At 58.2% G+C, this 13607-nt stretch overlaps 2 protein-coding genes across 10 annotated transcripts in view; one reads left to right on the plus strand and one right to left on the minus strand.

The window, feature by feature from the left end:
- Positions 1-7318, plus strand: part of SYT7 (synaptotagmin 7) — a 61762-nt gene extending 54444 nt beyond the window's left edge. For all 9 annotated transcript variants that reach the window (XM_041773601.1, XM_041773606.1, XM_041773603.1 and 6 more), the window contains 4 exons: positions 371-540; positions 949-1063; positions 1578-1777; positions 4053-7318. In XM_041773601.1, coding sequence (XP_041629535.1) covers positions 371-540; positions 949-1063; positions 1578-1777; positions 4053-4157 — 590 coding nt within the window. In that variant the 3' untranslated portion in view covers positions 4158-7318. The remainder of the gene's footprint in view (positions 1-370; positions 541-948; positions 1064-1577; positions 1778-4052) is intronic.
- A 4029-nt stretch (positions 7319-11347) lies between these two features.
- LRRC10B (leucine rich repeat containing 10B) lies at positions 11348-13465 on the minus strand. Its single transcript, XM_041773571.1, has one exon. It carries the CDS (start codon positions 13360-13362, stop codon positions 12484-12486), a length of 879 nt encoding a protein of 292 aa, XP_041629505.1. The 5' UTR covers positions 13363-13465; the 3' UTR covers positions 11348-12483.
- Between the last annotated feature and the right edge of the window lie 142 nt (positions 13466-13607).

Below are 13607 nucleotides of genomic sequence, written 5' to 3' on the forward strand. Positions count from 1 at the left end.
GAGTGCGTAACCAGTCCCTGGTCTTCTCTTTATTAGCCAGGAGATTTCTGGCCAGTAACCTGATGTGCCCCCGATGTCCATGGCTTTGAGGACAAGCCACCTGAGGTGCCATCTCCTCACCTGTAAAATGTACAAGGTGCTGTCCACCTGAAGAATTGTTAAGAGGGACAAATGGGACAGTGACAGTTCTTGCTGATGTTTCAGGAAGGTCTGAATTCAGCAATTGTGTGCTGTGCCTCGGTGAGGGGACGGCAGGCAGGCACAGGGCCAGCCCTTTCGGTCTCAGGGACTTCCTGCCCTGGAGCGCGGACCTGCTTGGGCCCCATGTGGCGCCTCTGTCCCCTCTTCATCCATGCTGTCTGTCTCCCAGGTTTCCCCTACGAGAAGGTGGTGCAGAGGGTCCTCTACCTCCAGGTCCTGGACTATGACCGGTTCAGCCGCAATGACCCCATTGGGGAGGTGTCCATCCCTCTCAACAAGGTGGACCTGACCCAGATGCAGACCTTCTGGAAGGATCTGAAGCCATGCAGCGATGGGAGTGTAAGGCCCTTCTTGCGGGCCCCTGGTGTGGGGGCTGGTGGGTTGGGGCTGGCAGATCTGGTCCTAGTCCACCTGTAGCCTCAGTCTCAGTACTGGGTGCTGGCACCTCGGGAGAATAGCCTGAGCTGTGACAAGGACCTGGCACTCTGTTCAGGGAGCAGGGCCCCCATGGGAGGGTGCACAAAGGATGCTAGATGAGGGGACACCAGGTGTGATGGAAGTGACAGATGGGGGTGGGTGAGCTGCCAGGCCACAGCAGGGAGGGCCCTGGGGCAGTGGGGCCAGTCACAGAGTTCTCTAACTGACCTCCCTCCCCTAGTCCCCACACGGCTCCCGTGGGGAGCCAAGGCAAGAGGGGGGAGCACCTCTCCCCATGGCCCAGGCTCACCCCAACCTTGTCCCCCACAGGGGAGCCGAGGGGAGCTGCTCTTGTCTCTCTGCTACAACCCCTCTGCCAACTCCATCATCGTGAACATCATCAAAGCTCGGAACCTCAAAGCCATGGACATCGGGGGCACATCAGGTGCTGAGGCCTCTCAACACAGAGGGTGGATGGACCGGGGAGATTGTGGGAACACAAGGCTCATGCTGGATGTAGGGAGCAGGGTCTGAGCTGTGGCACTCACCCCAGCCCTCTCACCCCACCTCTGGGCTCAGCTCCTCTACCCTAGAGTCCTAGGTGGTCCCCATGGGAGAACCCTTAGGGTCTGTATCATCTTGGACTCTGTCCTGACCAGAATCAAGGAGAAGGAGAGACCTGGGCTCCAGCGCCAGCCTGGACACTTCTCATCCATGACCTCGGGCCACATCAGGCCTCTGTGGGGCTCTGTGTCCTTGTTTGTGTCCACAGTAGGGCACCTGGGTGATGGCCAAGCTTGCTTCCAGTTGATCTATGCACTGGTCCCTCAGATGCCTCTCCTTGCTGCTTGGGGCTTTCCTCACCCTCCAGGGAAAGCACACAGTCCCTCCTGCCCCCGCAGCCTCTCCTGGGGAGCCCCCTCACTGTCCCTCTGACCTGTCTCCTGCCCATCCCCCAGACCCCTACGTGAAGGTGTGGCTGATGTACAAGGACAAGCGGGTGGAGAAGAAGAAGACGGTGACGATGAAGAGGAACCTGAACCCTATCTTCAACGAGTCTTTTGCCTTCGATATACCCACAGAGAAGCTGAGGGAGACAACCATCATCATCACCGTCATGGACAAGGACAAGCTTAGCCGCAATGACGTTATTGGCAAGGTAGGGGCCTGGAGGGTGGGGCGACACACCTGTCCTCACAAGGAGCAGCAGGGGTAGCAGGTGAGCTCGGGGATGGGCAGTGGGAGAGGTAAGTGCCAGTCCCTTCCCCTCTCTGGGCCTCCATTTCATCCAAAAATGAGGGGACAGGACAAAACCTTCCCCAAGTGTCTGACTGTGGGTTGGTCAGCACAGGACAGATCACTGGAAGGGCATGGAAAGGAGGAAGTGGGAGAAAGAAGTGCCCTGGATCCCTGCAAAAGGAGTGTGGTCCTGGACAGGACCCTCAGGCAGGATAAGGACCACAGAGCAGTGTTACCCAGGTCCCAGCTTCAGAGGGTGAGCTATGTGGAGCAGAGTCGAGAGCTGCAGTCAGGCTCCAAAGACCAGGCTTTAGTTCTCACCTCATCTGCTGCTAAATAGCTGTGTGACTTTGGGCAAGTCATGTGTCTCCCTGACCTCCAGAGTCTCCACTTGTAAAATGGAGCTAGTAGTACTGACCCTATACCCCTTCACAGAGTGGTGTAACAATTGCCTGAGATCCGTGGCTGTTCTCCTTGTAGGAAGTGACCTCTCCTCATATACTCAGAAAAAAAAGAAAAATCCATATCTGGCCTTGAGCTTTTCCAGGATGTGATTCTGTGACATAAACCCCTCTGTTTCTCTACTTTGAAATGTCTGTCCCCGTGTTCTTTTATGGTTTAGTGTCAAGAGTTTGGGCTTGGGAATCAGTGCTTAGCACAGCGCTTAAAGCGTGTATATGTGAGCTGCCATTATAATGAAAGTAATTTTTGAGGCATTCCTACTAAGGGCATGTTTGTCCATTGGGGCACAGAGCTTTGGCCAGGAGCAGTGCAGAACAGTGATCAGGATAGGTGGAAGGGCAGATCAGGTGAAGGGGAAGGGTGGACACCAGGAGCATGTGAGGAAAAAATTCACATTACCTGGGGCATGGCCCTGTATGGGGTAAACAAGAAAGAGTGACCTGGGCCCCCACAGGGGAAGAGGGCCAAGATGGAGACAACTCTCAGATGGAGATAGAGAACTTAGCTACTGGGGTCCAGGGAAGCAGCTGACCTCAAAGAGGATAGCAAGGGCCAGGGAATATGATGGCCAACCTATGGTCACAAGTAGCACCAGTAGCACCCTTCCTCAGGGCAGCAGCATCCATACCCCAGCAGGGTCATGTGTTCCAAGCAAACCTGCAGCCTACTAAGCCCCCTCCTTGACCAGCTCAGGCCAAGGGCCAAGTAATCATATCTACTTTGAAGCTCTTTTTTTTTTTAATATTCTATTTTTTTATTCATGCGAGATACAGAGAGAAAGGCAGAGACACAGGCAGAGGGAGAAGCAGGCTCCATACAGGGAGCCTGATGCAGGATTCGATTCTAGTACCGTGGGATCACGACCTGAGCCAAAGGCAGACGCTCAGCCACTGAGCCACCCAGGCACCCCACGAAGCTCTTTTGAAGCCTAGCCTTTTGGTGTTGGGTGTTCTTGAGATACCAATTATAGCTCCTTCTGAAACTGTCCTACCTTCGGCTGACTGAGCCAAGGTGGAGAAGGATTGGTTCTCACTTTGGCCTGGGTAGCTTTGGGAGCCCTGTGCTTATAAGTCATGAGGCTGGGGTCAGCTAGCACACAGCTCCACGAGGCTGCAAAGCCCCTAAAACAAGCCAGAAGGATCAGACTTGTAGTATAGAGCCAGAAAGGCCTAGATGTAAATTCCTCGGTACCGCTTATAAATTCCAAGACTGTAGGTGAGTCTGTTCACTCTCTGCACCTTCATTTCTCCAGCTGTAAAATGGGGATAATACAACTGCCTCACAGGTAAGGATTCGGTGATCTGTGTATATAAAGCCCTGACCTCAGTAAGCCTTGACCTTTATAAGTATATAAAGCCCTCACCTCACTAAGTGGTGAGGAAGTGGGTGCAATTGAAAGTGAGAAGAGGTAGATGGTGGCCAACAGGGCAGGGAAGGGCATGGGATTAACTGCCTCCACACCCACCTCAAAACAGGTCAGGAATCTAACGAGAAATGGCCAGGCATGCCCAGGCTCCCAGAGGGAAGCACAGCAAGGAAAATAGGTCAGGCTGGCGAGGAGAAAGGAGGAGGGAACCTCCGAGGGTAGGTTGTCACTGTTGGTGGAGGCTCCTTGGTCCCGGGTCCTGATCTTAAGATGCAGGCAGAGGAGATGGCTTGTCACCCCCTGGTGGGGGCGGGGGACAATGCCTCTGAGATCGTCACTGATACCCTGCTCTTCCCTTTCTCCCTAGATCTACCTGTCATGGAAGAGCGGGCCCGGGGAGGTGAAGCACTGGAAGGACATGATTGCCCGTCCCCGGCAGCCGGTGGCCCAGTGGCACCAGCTCAAGGCCTAAGTGGGGCCAAGGGAGGCCCAGGGGGCTGAGGGCCTGGGTCCCCATCATGCCCTCACCACTTTATGCACAATGCCTGGCCTGGGCCCCCACCATAGGTGAAGGGAGGACCCTGAGGGCTTGGCCAGGGAGGGGTCCCAGGAGTCGGTTGGGCCCCATTTCAAGGAAGTACCAGCCTCATCCTCCACCAGTCCAGCTCTGGGGGAGGGGCTCTGGGAGCCATTTTCCTGCTTTGCCCCTTGCCTTCCTAACTTGCTGATACTAAAGAAGTGGGGGAGAGTGTGAAGGCCAAAGAGGCAGATGGGCAGATCCCTCCAGAGACCCGCCAGGTGGGCATAGTCCCCCGTTTTCTTTAAGGCAGCGCCTGGAGTGGAGAGAAGCTGCCCTCTCCCTAGTTCCCCATGTGGGCCCAGGAGAGGGGAGGCTGAGGCGTTTGGCCCCAGCATGGATGGGAGAGGCCCATCCCAGGGCAGTTTCAGGTGCTGGCTGGGCCCTGAATGCCAAGGATAGTATATAGCCCGCTCCAGGGTCCTGGAGCTGCAACGTGTGTACTTGGCGTCGTGTCCACCGTGTGTGTGTGTGTGTGTGTGTGCACGCGCGTGTGCATGTGTGTGCACATGTGTGTATGGGGGTGGGGGCACACTTTCCCTGTCCTCCTGGGGTCCGCAGTGCAGAGAGTGCAGGCTTTCGTAAAGTGGGGTGGGGCAGGAGGCTGAGAGAGGTCAATGCACAGGGCTGGGGGTAGGCAAGGAGAGGTGGGTGCGGGGTGAGAGGGGAAAGGTGGGGTGGGGGAAGGGGAGCAAACCCTGGAGCTGCCTCCTGCCACCTCCACCCCATGCCCTTCTCTGCTCCAAGTTCTCCAGGAGCGCCTTGTCAATTGATTTCATCTCTTGAACATCATTTCACACCTCTTCAGCACCTACTGGGTGTATCACAATCCACCAGGACCCCCTCTCTTCCTCCTCAGGGGTCCCAAGCCCCCACTAGCTCTCTTCCCTTAACACACCCATCCATCCAGACACCCTCAGCCTTCCCAGATCTCAGATCCCAGCCAAGCTGGCAGCATTCTCCCTGCTTCCCAGGAGGCTGCTTCCCTGTCTATGCAGACCTCTGCCGCCCCTGCGCTCACACGCGTCCCTTCCTTTTGAGGTGGCGGTCTGTAGCCCAGCTTTCTTTCCCCACCCCTCCCATTTCCTGGGAGCAGCTCCTTCTGCCCCTCAGTTCAGGCAAAGGAAGCAGGGGAAAGTCCAGATTGTGCAAAGTCTGAGGTTGCCCCGCACAAAGCAGCTGTGGCTTCTCTGCCTCAGCCGCGGAAGAGGCTAGAGCTGGCCTCCCCCTGGAGACAGCAGATTCCGGGATAGTCCCTGCCGGAGCCCGCTCCCCCCGCGGGGGCTGGTATCGATACACACGGGGCTGACATTCCGGCACGGGCCGCCGGGTGGCGCCCGGACCCCACGTCTGCGGCCGCGGGCTGGGCGCACAGCTGCGCCCCGGGTGGGCCTGGCCCCGGGGGACTCTGGCTAGGGCCCGCGCTTGCCGAGCAGCGCCAAAGCCTGGGAACTTGGGAGCCCTTTGCCTCCAGGAGGCTGCCCCTCGAGCTGCCCGTACCAAAACCGCTTCCACTGGCTCTCCCACCCCTGCCTGCGTCCCCTCCCCAGAGGGTCTGGAGGAGTCTCCAGAGTAGGGGAATCGTTTTGTAGACCGAAGAGTGCTCTTGTAAGGCAAATAGTCACCCACATTTCTTGTAAATCCCAATTTTTCTGTTGAAGATGAAGGCCTGCACCTGCAGGGTCATTGGGCGGGCTGGCGACCAGCCCCCAGCGGGACGGGAGGGCAGCACTCGGAACGTCGTGTGGAAGCCATCAGGGGGGCTGTGGGAAGCCTTGCGAGACGAGGGCTCTGTCACCTCCTCGCCCCCCCAGACCCTGTGTCCCTCCACCACGTGGTGCCAGCCCCGCCCGGTATCCCCCTGCCCCAGGCGGGGCGGGAGGGGGGGCGGGATTGAACCAACCAACCAACCTGCAATGGGTGGCAACCGCATCCCTCTTTTCCGAGTCCTGCCCCCCCAGCTCTCAGCCAATCGTATGCAGAGAGCACCTTCGGGGCGAGCCTGCTCCAGTCTGACCACCCAGGCGTGTTGGTGAACCCTGCCCGCCTGCGTTTTCCCAACGTGCAGATGCGGTGCCGCGAGGCCAGGGAGAGGCAGTAGTGGGCGGAGGGCTGCGGGCTGGCGCGGGAGGGGCGGTGGGCCCTGAGGGCGGGGGTGGGCTAAAGCTATAGGAGAACAGGGAATGGGGGAACCTGAGGATGGGGGGGAGGGCACGGAAGCCCTGCCACCGGCCCAGGACCGTGGGCAGATCACCCACACTCCCAGGGCCTCAGTTTCCCCATCTGTAAAATGATGGTAATAATACTTCACCTACCTCATAGGGGAGGTTGTGAGGCCGCCGTCACCTGACCTGGGGGTTTGGCAGGAGGACTGTGAAGGTGCTACCCGGGAGCAAAGTATTATTACTGTAGCCGGAAAGCAAGGCCTGCCTGCCCCTCCCCCTGCAGTCTCCAGGGATAGTGGAGGCTGGCCTGGGCCCATCTATCTCTTCTTCACTGTGTCCCAGGTCCCTTCATGAGCGTCATCTGCTGTCTTTGTGGGCGCCCTAGACTTAGCTGTTATCTTGTTCAGGTATCCTTTCTTGTGACCGTCTCCCTACATAACTGCTGTACAAATTCCACCTGCCACAGGACCCCGCACCTGCCCACTGGCGCCAGACGCCAGGGAAGGGACAAGGAAAACAGCCACAAAAAAGCCAAGGGGGCCTTCAGAGCCCCCAGCCTGGCTGGGGCCCCAGGGGTGGGGGTTGGTGGCCGCTGTTTGTATTGTGTTGGAGTCCTTGAGTGCAAGTGTTTTATTAAAAAAAAAGAGAGAGAGAGAGAGACAGATAGGCAGAAACCCACTATGACGAGGAAAAAAAAAATGCAGCAAAGAGAAATGAAGAAAAACAGGACAAAAAAAAAAAAAGGAAAAAAAGAACCATACAAAAATTTTCCACCACATGCACCCTCTAAGCCAGCAAGATTTCCTCTTTGCAAAATCATATTTTTGTGGGAATGGGCCCTGCTTTTTGTGGCAGGGCCCGTTCTGATCAATAAAGGATCGTGAAAAAGTAGGGCCTCGGCTGTTTCCTCTGCGGGCCCCAGTCCTACCTCACCTCCCAGGGGAAGAGGCAGTGGCGTGAGGGGGATGGGGAGCCTGGGACTGAGTCTCCCCCTTGTCACCTTTGGGATTTGGGTTCACTGGTGATAAGGCTCTCCCTGAGCTTCCAGCCTATGCTCAGATCGAGAATCTGAACCCACCAACTGCCCAGAAATCAGGAGAGCAGCCATACATCCATCCTGATCAGGCCTGAAGTGAGGCTTGTCAGGAGTGGAGTCTCCCTGAGACCCTCTGGTTCACCCAGCCCAGCATTACCTCCTGGTTCCCAGGGGACCATCACAACCCTCCAAGGCAGGTCAGACAATCCAAAGCGGGATCCTCCACCTTCCCGACCTCCCTCTGATTGCTGGCTGACCCATCGTGGTTTCAGAGCAGTGTCTCCTTCCTGGTCCTTGTGGAGACAAAGAAAGAGCTTCGGGTCTGTTGGCCGGATCTTTGGCTTCTCTCCACCCTTTTCTGATTTAATCCTGTAGGATTAGAAAAGTCTCTCCAACTCCGAAGAGGCCATGGTCAAATCCCAGTCTGAAGAAACTGGGCCCTGGTGTCTTCCTTCTCTAGCCACTGTGGTCCCAGGCAAGTAATGTCCTTCTCCTGGGACCAGTGTCCTTAGTTCTTGAAAGAGCAATAACCATTCCCTTGCCACCCTACACACAGCCTGGGGGGAAGCTGAGGCCTGGCAGCTCTCAGGGTACTTTAGAAGGAAGGTGCTAATTTGTCGCAGACACAAAAGGAACAACCGCACCTCTGTTACCATGTGTCCCCCCACTGCCCTTGCCCCCCGCCAGAGCAAAGGGGGCCATTGCACCCCTGCTTCCCAGCACCTGGGGTGGGCAACTGCTTCCCTGCCCTGCACCAGGTACCCCTACCTAAGGCTGCCTGCCCTATCCTGCCCTGTCCCCTTCTGCCCCATGAATTTCTTACAACCCCGCTTCAGTGTTCGTTAAAAGGTGGGTGTTTTTTTTTTTTCTTTTGGGCTTCTGATCTCTGTCCCAGAGATTAGAGGGAGCCCTAAGGTCAGGTAAGTAGTTTGAAGAGCACCCCATGCCTGTTCAGGATCTCTCTGGAACGATGGCTCTGGAAAGCCAGGCCCGAAAGCAGGGACCCCACACACACACATCAAGCCTGGCAGATGTGGCAGCCCCTTGCCCAGGGGCTCCTCCTGGACTTTTTGCCTGGTTCTCCCTCTTCCACCTCGTTGGCTCTCTCTGCATCCATGCCTTCACCAAGAGATTTACCCATTTCTCCCTGTGCCTGGGACTGGTGGCCTCTGGTGTGCTCTGCCTCATGCAATTCCCTCCTGGATCCTACTGCTTTCCCAAAAGCCATCCTGGGCCACGTCCTGCTCTTCTCCCCCTCCCCAACAGACAATGATTGAACATGCTGTATGCCCCAGCCTGTGGCTCCCCTGACTATTCGTGTCCCTTGAAGATGCCCTGCTCCCAGTGTCTGTGTCCTGCGTGTATGTGCATGTGTGTGTGTGCGTGTTGTGTCTTGTTTAGATTGTAAGCCCCCCTGGGCAGGGACCCCTGTCTGAATACATGTTCTGTGTGGCACACCCAAGTGTACTAATAAACGTCCATCTCAGAACAAGAGCGTCCAGGTGTCTTAAGGAAGCTTTGGGGCAGGTGGCTGAGCGAGCCAATATAGTGGCATTGGAGGCAGGGAGGTGCTTCTGGGCAGGGCCTCCAGTTCCCAAGCCCCAGAGGGTGGGTCAGGAGCCGGGGGTGACTGTAACAAAGTTAAGAAAGGATGCACACATGCACACACACACCAGTCTCTGCTGTTCTGCTGGCCAGGTCTGGCTCTGGAGAGGCTCTGGGAGAGGGCAAGAGCAGGTCCCACCCATTCCACATGGAGATCTGACCATTAGCTTAGGACAGAGGGGATCTCCCAGGGTGTGGATTCAGCACTGGGATAGGCGGCCTGAACCCCAACGATGAGCAAGCCCCTTCCCTCACTGGGACTGTCCTTAGCCCTGCCGCTGCCTCTGCTCATTTGTCATCACAGTCCCTACTGCCTGCCCTCCTGCTCTGATGCCGAACTTCCTGGCACAAACACAGTTCTTGCAGGGCTTCCTCACCATTCTCCCCCAAAGCCCACCTGCCCCTGACTGCCCCAGACAACCTGGGGCACTATGGACAGGGCCACTGTTAAAAATATCCCCCAAAAGTCTTTTCCCCTTCTTCCTGCTGCCCCAAGGCCAAGTGAGCAGTCACAGGCAGTTAGATGAGGGGTGAGCTGGGACTCCCAATACTGTGCTGTCTTCAGCACTGAGGGCGATCTATGATGCCCAGCTGTCCTTGGCAATGGCCCCCTTCCTACCCTGGTCTCTCCATTTCCATATGGAGACCAAGACTACCCTCAATAGTGCTCTCAAGCCAGGAATCAACAGCCACTTTAACCAAACTGTCTAATTTTCCAAGAGGAACTGGTTCCTGGTGATAGAGCAAGCAAATAGCAAAGCTAGGAATTGGGCTCTGACTCTCCCTGGAGAGAAACTCAGCCTTGGCAGCCCCTGCTTGGCTTGTGAGTGGCTGTGGATAAGGGTGCCATGTTTGACAATGCAGCAAGGCAGAGCCCTCTGTTCCTGGAAGTGGCCCAGGGGTACTCACGGGACCTCTGCCCCACCTAGAGTTCTCAGGCAAGAGAAGCAGTGGGAGAGGTACAAGGAAATACACCAATGAGAGGAAGGAAATCTGGGCTATTGGGGCCAGCAGTTATTCTGGGGTGACTGTGGCTCTTCCCAAACCCCTATTTCCCCTACATCTAAGATATGCTTGAAAGGAAGGAAGACAAACACCAGGTTCCATGGCGTCCTGAGCTGTAGCATCAGATCTAAATAAACCCAACAGCTGTGTGTGCAGATGGGGAAACTGAGGCCGAGGGGACCATGACTTGCCCAGGGTCACTTGGTCAAAAGCAGAACTAGAACTGGAACCCATGCCTTCTGAGTTTGGACCCAGGGCTAGTTCCTCTGTGCCCTAGTAGGAGTCACAGAGCAAGAGGACAGTCTCTGGTCTGCTGCGTTCCCATCTTGAGTGATCTTACAATCTTGAATTCCTTCCTCCCAGGTCCCAGATCCCAGAAGGCCCGTGGGCCCTGACAGAGCTTCAGCAAGGGGAGCAGAGGCACCTGAGGAACCCTGGGAGGGATAAGGTCTGCAGCCAAGCCCCCGACCCCCTCATCCTCCTGGAGCAGGAGGCAGCCTCCAATCTTCCCCACACACCAGCTCCTTCTGTGTGGTTCCCCACACACCAGCTCCTTCTGTCTGTTCAAGGTCTTGTCTCTCACTTGTAAGCCGACTGCTCCCAGAGCCATCGCAAGCCTCCCTCTAGAGCTGCTGGGCTGGACCTGACCTTTGGGTCTTGTATGACATCAGCCCTGTCACCATGGTGATGGTGGCCTGGCACCATCTTCTCATGGGAGATGGGCCTCTAGGCTTGATGCTTTAGATTTTTTTCTTAAAATTTTTATTTTTTCCCCCTGAACCACCAGGGAAGAAAGTAATACCATGACAGAGTAAAAAAGAGATAAAGAGGGAGAGACTAAAAAAAAAGGAAAACCAGGTGAGGGAGATGAAAGGAGGGAAGAATAGAAATATGGCGAGAGGGTGGGGGTGGGGAGTGTACCAGTGAAAAGAAGACAGAAAGGTCAGCCCAGCTTGAGGGAGATTCAAATTATATTAAGAGCCGGGAACCTACAAATTAAGCTGGAAAGGACAGAAAAGGGGGTGAGAGGGGTGCCTGGCAGGCAGAGCAAGTGAGAACGAGACAGGAGACTAGCCTCAAGCAGCCAAAGCCATTTGTAACTGAGGACAGATACTAGTTCCCCAGTCAGGACACGACTGTTGGCCGTGGGCAGCCTGACACAGAGCTGGGGCATGTGGACAGAGGGCAGTGCCAAGGGAAGTCCAGGTTCCCCATAGCGATGGGACCCGGTGCTCCCAGGGCTTATAAATAAACAGGCATGTGGGAAACGCACATTCTTTCTCCAAGAAATATAATTTATGTTTACAGCCAGTTTTTTTTTTCCTTCCTAAAGATAACACTACCATGTGGGGTCCCAGCCCCTAATGATGTCCCTGAGTGTCCCTGGCCCTGGCCCCCTCTTCCCGTTATTGCTTGGATGGGAAAGATTCGGCCCTGGGAATCGCAGAGCGACACCCTACTCCTCACCCCTGAGGCTGTCCCTGGTGACGGAGTGGAGGCACACAGTGCTTGTCCCATGCCCCCACGCAGTGCCAGCCACCCTGACTGTGTCCATTTAAGGGAATGGAGAGTGCAGGCAGTGGGGGAGGCTCTGGAGCAGATTCCCAGAGCAGAGAACCTCTCTCTTCCATGCAGGAGGCCCTAGAGGCACAGTGGCTTCTTTTCAAACTTGATAGCTGGAAGGCTCAGGCTGTGGGAAAGGGAGAGAGCGTGCTCTTCTTCCAGCAAGATTCCAGGCATGAGCCGAGAGAACAGAACAGAATAAAGGTGGGGGGTGGAGACCCTGCCTTCCAACCGCCCCCTCCCCCAAGCAAATTTTAGGATGCCTGGAGAGGGAGGTATGTGCAATGAGCCCGGGGGAGGAGCAAGGGCAGCTTCGGTGTTGCGTTGGGGCCCCAGTCCCAGTTTCCCACTTCTGTCCTGGGCACTGGGGCGTGGCCCAGGCCCTCCTCCAAGGTCAAGTCTGTCTCCCACAGGCATGTGGTCCACCCCAGAGGTAGCGGCTCCTGTACCAGAAAGGATGGGTCTGGGAGATCCAAACTCCAGGAAGAGGGTTGGTGCGGAACCCCGGACATCCAGACTTGGCCCGGGGTGAGGATTCTGTGGACAGTGCCCTGGTTCCAGAAGGAAGCCAGCATCTCTACTGTGCTGTCAGGGACTCTACCAGCCTAGACAGAGCCACGGGGGATAGACTAAGCCAGGACTTCTGGGTCTGAGGACTGCCCAGAGATCAGCCAGGGGGCAGGCTTCTTATCAACCAGGAATACGTGAAGATTCCCACGTATCTCCCCGGGCCTGCCTGTCCCTGCAGCTGTCTCTGCCGCCCCAAGGCAGGGGTCCGTCGTCCCCACAGGCCTTCCCAGAGCCCCTGCTCCCAGCAGGCCCAGGTCCATCGCCCGGAGCATGGGGCTCAGGTGCCCAGTCCCGGGGCGGCTTCCAGGGCAGGAAGGCTGCCCCCGGGAAGCCCCAGAGCCCGGGAGCCACTGCTCCCTATGAGTAGGTCTTCCTCCTCCTCGTCCTCGAAGGCCCGGGCCGGGCGCCGGGGCGGCGGCCGGGGCGTGGGCTCGTCGCGCTCGGCCATTCGCTCGACGGCGCCCTCGCCCACGAGGAAGACGGTGTCGGCGACGCGCGGGGGCCCGGTGACAGGGTTGTGGTCGTAGGAGAAGACGCGCAGGGCGCGCAGCGGGTGCAGGTCGGGGAAGCCGCCCAGGCGGTTGCGGTCCAGGTCGAGGATGTGCAGGCGGCCCATGCGGAGCAGCGCGGGCGGGAACTCCTCGAAGCGGTTGCCGTAGAGCCACAGGCCGCGCAGGCCCGTCATGCGCGGCAGCTCGGCGGGCAGCGCGCGCAGCCGGTTGTCGCCCATTTGCAGCGACTGCAGCGCCACCAGGCGCAGGAGCGGCCGCGGGAAGCGCCGCAGGAAGTTGCCCTCGATCCAGAGGCAGCGCAGGCTCTGCAGCTGCGCGAAGTCCGCGGGCAGCGCCAGCAGCCGGTTGCCGCCCAGGTAGAGGCGAGTGAGGCGCGGCAGGCGACACAGGCCGTCGGGCAGGCGCTCCAGTTTGTTGAAGTCGAGCGCCAGGATGCGCAGCTCGCGCAGCTCCTCGATCTCCTCGGGCAGCTCGCGCAGCCCGGTCCCGCTCACGTAGAGCTTCTGCAGGCGGCTCAGCGCGCACACGGCGCCGGGCAGCCGCCGCAGCCGCCTCCCGCTCAGCTCCAGCTGCTGCTCGCCGCTGCGCAGCTGCTCCTCCGCGTCCGACGGCAGCTCGTCTGGCGTGGACTCGGCGATGCCCATGGTCACGGGCCCCGGCCGGGGCCGCCGCCGCCGCCGCCGCCGCCGCCGCCTCCCGGCATCGCCCCGCCCTGGCCGCCCCCGGGCCTCCCCGACGGGGCCGAGGCTGCGCGGGCTCCTGGGGCCCCCCGCCCCGGCCTGCCCCCGCGCCGGGAGGGGGGGCCGGGCCGGGCCGGGAGGAGGCGCCCGCCCGGGGCTCGGCCGCCGCCGCCGCCGCCGCCGCCCCTCCGCCGCCGCCCCCCGGCCTC

Source organism: Vulpes lagopus, chromosome 11, assembly GCF_018345385.1.
Source record: "Vulpes lagopus strain Blue_001 chromosome 11, ASM1834538v1, whole genome shotgun sequence".
Taxonomy (NCBI): domain Eukaryota; kingdom Metazoa; phylum Chordata; class Mammalia; order Carnivora; family Canidae; genus Vulpes; species Vulpes lagopus.

Bases quoted from the DNA above. Each gene is read 5' to 3' on its own strand.
- LRRC10B (XM_041773571.1), bottom strand. From the start codon at position 13,362: ATGGGCATCGCCGAGTCCACGCCAGACGAGCTGCCGTCGGACGCGGAG.